The 3448-nt window shown below is 30.3% G+C and overlaps 1 protein-coding gene across 1 annotated transcript; it reads left to right on the top strand.

Moving 5' to 3' along the window:
• The first annotated feature begins 2105 nt into the window (after positions 1 to 2105).
• LOC124820754 (dirigent protein 24-like) lies at positions 2106 to 2969 on the top strand. Its single transcript, XM_047292515.2, has one exon. It carries the CDS (start codon positions 2140 to 2142, stop codon positions 2812 to 2814), a length of 675 nt encoding a protein of 224 aa, XP_047148471.1. The 5' UTR covers positions 2106 to 2139; the 3' UTR covers positions 2815 to 2969.
• Positions 2970 to 3448: the final 479 nt, after the last annotated feature.

Genomic DNA, 3448 nt, shown 5'->3' with positions numbered 1-3448 from the left:
GCGTAACCCCTCCCATAATAACAATCCACAAAATTCGTCATGTGTTCATAACTCTTTTAATAAGTGGGGTAGCTTTTGTGTCTCGTGGGTATGACGATGTTGCATAAAATATATTTTACTGTCATCTTCTATGATTTATTGAATATCCAAAACAACTTTTGAGAAACGATAATTAAGAAAACACGAAATGTTCTCCATTCTCGTCATACAATTGACAAAAACAGAGCATATTACCTTCGTATATCGTAGTTTCATATTCCTCCTCATTATTTTTGGCAAAGTCCTAAATCTTATTACTATATATATATATTTCGATACAACATTAATATTAATAAGACCTAAATCTAATCTATATTAACGTTATTTTTTATTCAAAAACTTTAAAACAATGAATTAATCAACAAATTAATAAATTTTCATTTTTATATATTATTTTACTTTTTTATTTCTATCCAAAAGTAAAGTTTAGACTCACAGAATTTGATTAACTATAACAATTCCTCTAGATTATACAACAAAATTTTATGTTTATTTTCTTTCCAATATTTCTGGCCTGTATGGCATTAAGTTGATGGGTCTGCAGCTTCATGCAAAGGTGCATTGAAGGGAAATAGCAACAAGTTATAAAATTGATTTAGTAAATTTGAAAGATAGAAAAAAGATTGTAAATTGAATTCTCCTAATAAAATAGTCTGTCGAAAAAAAGAAAGATGATAACACATGGATACTATGATGGATGATGCTTTATGTCAGTTGTGTTGAAGCAGGTGGACCCTCAAAATCAAACAACCAAATTCATGTTCTGCAAAAGCGAATCTAACCCACTCCTTAGCTTTTTAATCTAGAGAGATGATATCACATATCTGCCCATTTGAAAAAAATATTTTTCTTCATCAATCATATATGCACTTTGCACGTCTCTGCTTTGATTTCACGATGGTGCTGTTGGATATAACTAAAACCACCAAAAACCTTTGGCTTTATGTAACTTAAATGCACTCACTCGTACACAACTTTTCACTATAATATAACCGTTATTTTTCTTCTCTCTCTTATTTTCCTTTTATCTTTAAAACATGTGTTCACTTAAATTCATTCTATTGTTCATATGGATTTGCGAACGATGAAAATTCATTCTATTGTTCATATGGATTTGCGAACGATGAAATAAAATGATAGAGCTGTTTACTTTTGTCGATTTACAATGACAAAATTGAGGAGATTCGTGAGATATTTTTTTACCAGTCGCAAAACTGAGAAGATTTATGATGAATTGAAGATAAATGTCATTTTTGTGTAATAACAAGACAACTTTTTCATTGTTTAGATTGTGTGTGTCGGATAAAGATAAAGGTATAAGATAGAACAACTTTTTATCTAGTTTATATTGAGGTGATAATGTTTTTTATTAACATTATAACTTATATATTTCTTTATTTTAAATAATTAATTAGAAGTAGAAAAAGTTCATTAAAGAAAAATTTAAACCCTGGAGTGAGAGGTGGGGAATAATTGGTATTTGTGAAATTCGATAAATATAGTTCAACTTGTTAAATAAATCCAAAATTTATAATTATGCACATATTTTTTTTTTGTCTATTTGTATAAATTTTTTAAAAGATTTTTCATTAGAGGAACCACTCCAATTGAAGTCTTCAGCATTCAGAAATGAGAGACAACAACATGTGGAGTTGGTCCACGACATGGCAAGTGACAAACGATGAAACGTCACACTGAGAGAGATTTTCATGAAACGACCTAATGCTTAGTATGTAGAATCTGTCACTCAATGATCAAATTTATGGCACCATGGCAACGCTATTAATATACTCATATTGATGTATTATTTTTTAAAATATATTTTAAATCGTCAAAATCAATTTCCATAAATATATTCACAAGAGATTGAATTAAAAATTCAGTAGAGAATCAAAATTCTACAATTACAAGTGAAAAATTAAATGTTGGATGAGTTTAATCCACTGTCTAATTTTGCTTGTTCTAAGTCAAACGATCTAATTAATAAGGCTACTTATGAGTTATTCTAACTACCACACTTAGTTGAAGCCTATATATATATGTGTGTGTGTGAATCAAGCATGAAAATGCAAAGTATTGTGAAAAGAAAGCTATGCAACAATGGGTAGACTAATTCCTTCTCTTGTGGTGATATTCATGTTACTTTTGTTCATGAGTGAGTTTTCTTCAGCAAGAAGAACTCTTGCCAATATTCCATCCTCTAACCATAACCATGGCCATCAAAAGATAACATTTTTAATGAGGGATGTGCTGAATGGTAGTAGCACACAATATTCAGAGAAACCAACAAGTAGTAATGTGAGTGATAAAATACCCCAATCCACTCCAAAAATTCCAGTGAATAATGCACCTTCTCAAACCCTAGATCTGTCTGCTATTGGCTTCTCTTTTCCCACCAGAGCAACACTTCAAGAGCTGGAGTATGGATCAGTAACATCAATAGATGAGGAACTGGTTGAAAGTGATGGAAATGAACTGCAAAATGTTGGAAAAGCAGAAGGAGTGTATGTTGTTGGCTCTGAGGATGGAAGTAGCCACATGGTGGCTATCACAGCAAGTTTCTTGAAGGGTGGGTATGAGGATGGAGTGAGACTTTTTGGAGTGCACAAGAGTGATGTGTTTGAGTCACATGTTGCTGTTATTGGAGGCACTGGGAAGTACTATGATGCTAATGGCTTTGCTGCAGTTAAGGTTGTCCACAGAGTAGGATCTAGTTCAAAAGATGGAAAAGTCACAAGTTCAAAGTTCCTCTTGTTTGATGTGTACCTTAGTTAATTATAAGCATCTCTAAAGTGCATAACTGTTATGAAAATCAATGAAGGATATGTTTTCTCTAGTATTGAGATATAATATCACAAAATCTACTCGCAGAACATAGGTGAATTTCAACCAAAATTATTTTTTCAAACACTAAATTCATCAGTGCTGAAGTCCTCAATCTTATTATTGTTTTGTACTTTAATATTAGAAACTTCTTGTTACTACTGAACATATTTTTGTTGATGTTATTGTTGAACGAGTTATATATAAATCTTTAATGAAGAAAAATATGACTTATATATCTTTTTTGTTTGCAAGAATTGGAGATTCAAGTAGAAACCTAAAAGTACCTGTTATTCATCAAATTCACTAGGTTTTGGAAACAACTATAATTAAAATTACTTTTTATGCTGTATAATCTATATCGTTATTTTGAAGGAAGACATATGGTTGCACTTTATGACTTTAGGGAATAGTACTAGGTTTCTGTATATAATTATTAATCAGTTAAAATTAAAACCTAGTTTTATGTCTTTTTGATGTGATATTATTTTTACTTAACGATCCCTAGTATACTTGACTAAAATGAAAATATCTGATTTTTTACTTGTTAAAAATATTAACTGAGTTTATTTATATCTATTATAAT

Source organism: Vigna umbellata, chromosome 3 (assembly GCF_029865625.1).
Source record: "Vigna umbellata cultivar VRB3 chromosome 3, Vumbellata_1.0, whole genome shotgun sequence".
NCBI classification, from domain to species: Eukaryota; Viridiplantae; Streptophyta; class Magnoliopsida; order Fabales; family Fabaceae; genus Vigna; species Vigna umbellata.
This window is presented reverse-complemented; position numbering and strand designations above follow the sequence as displayed.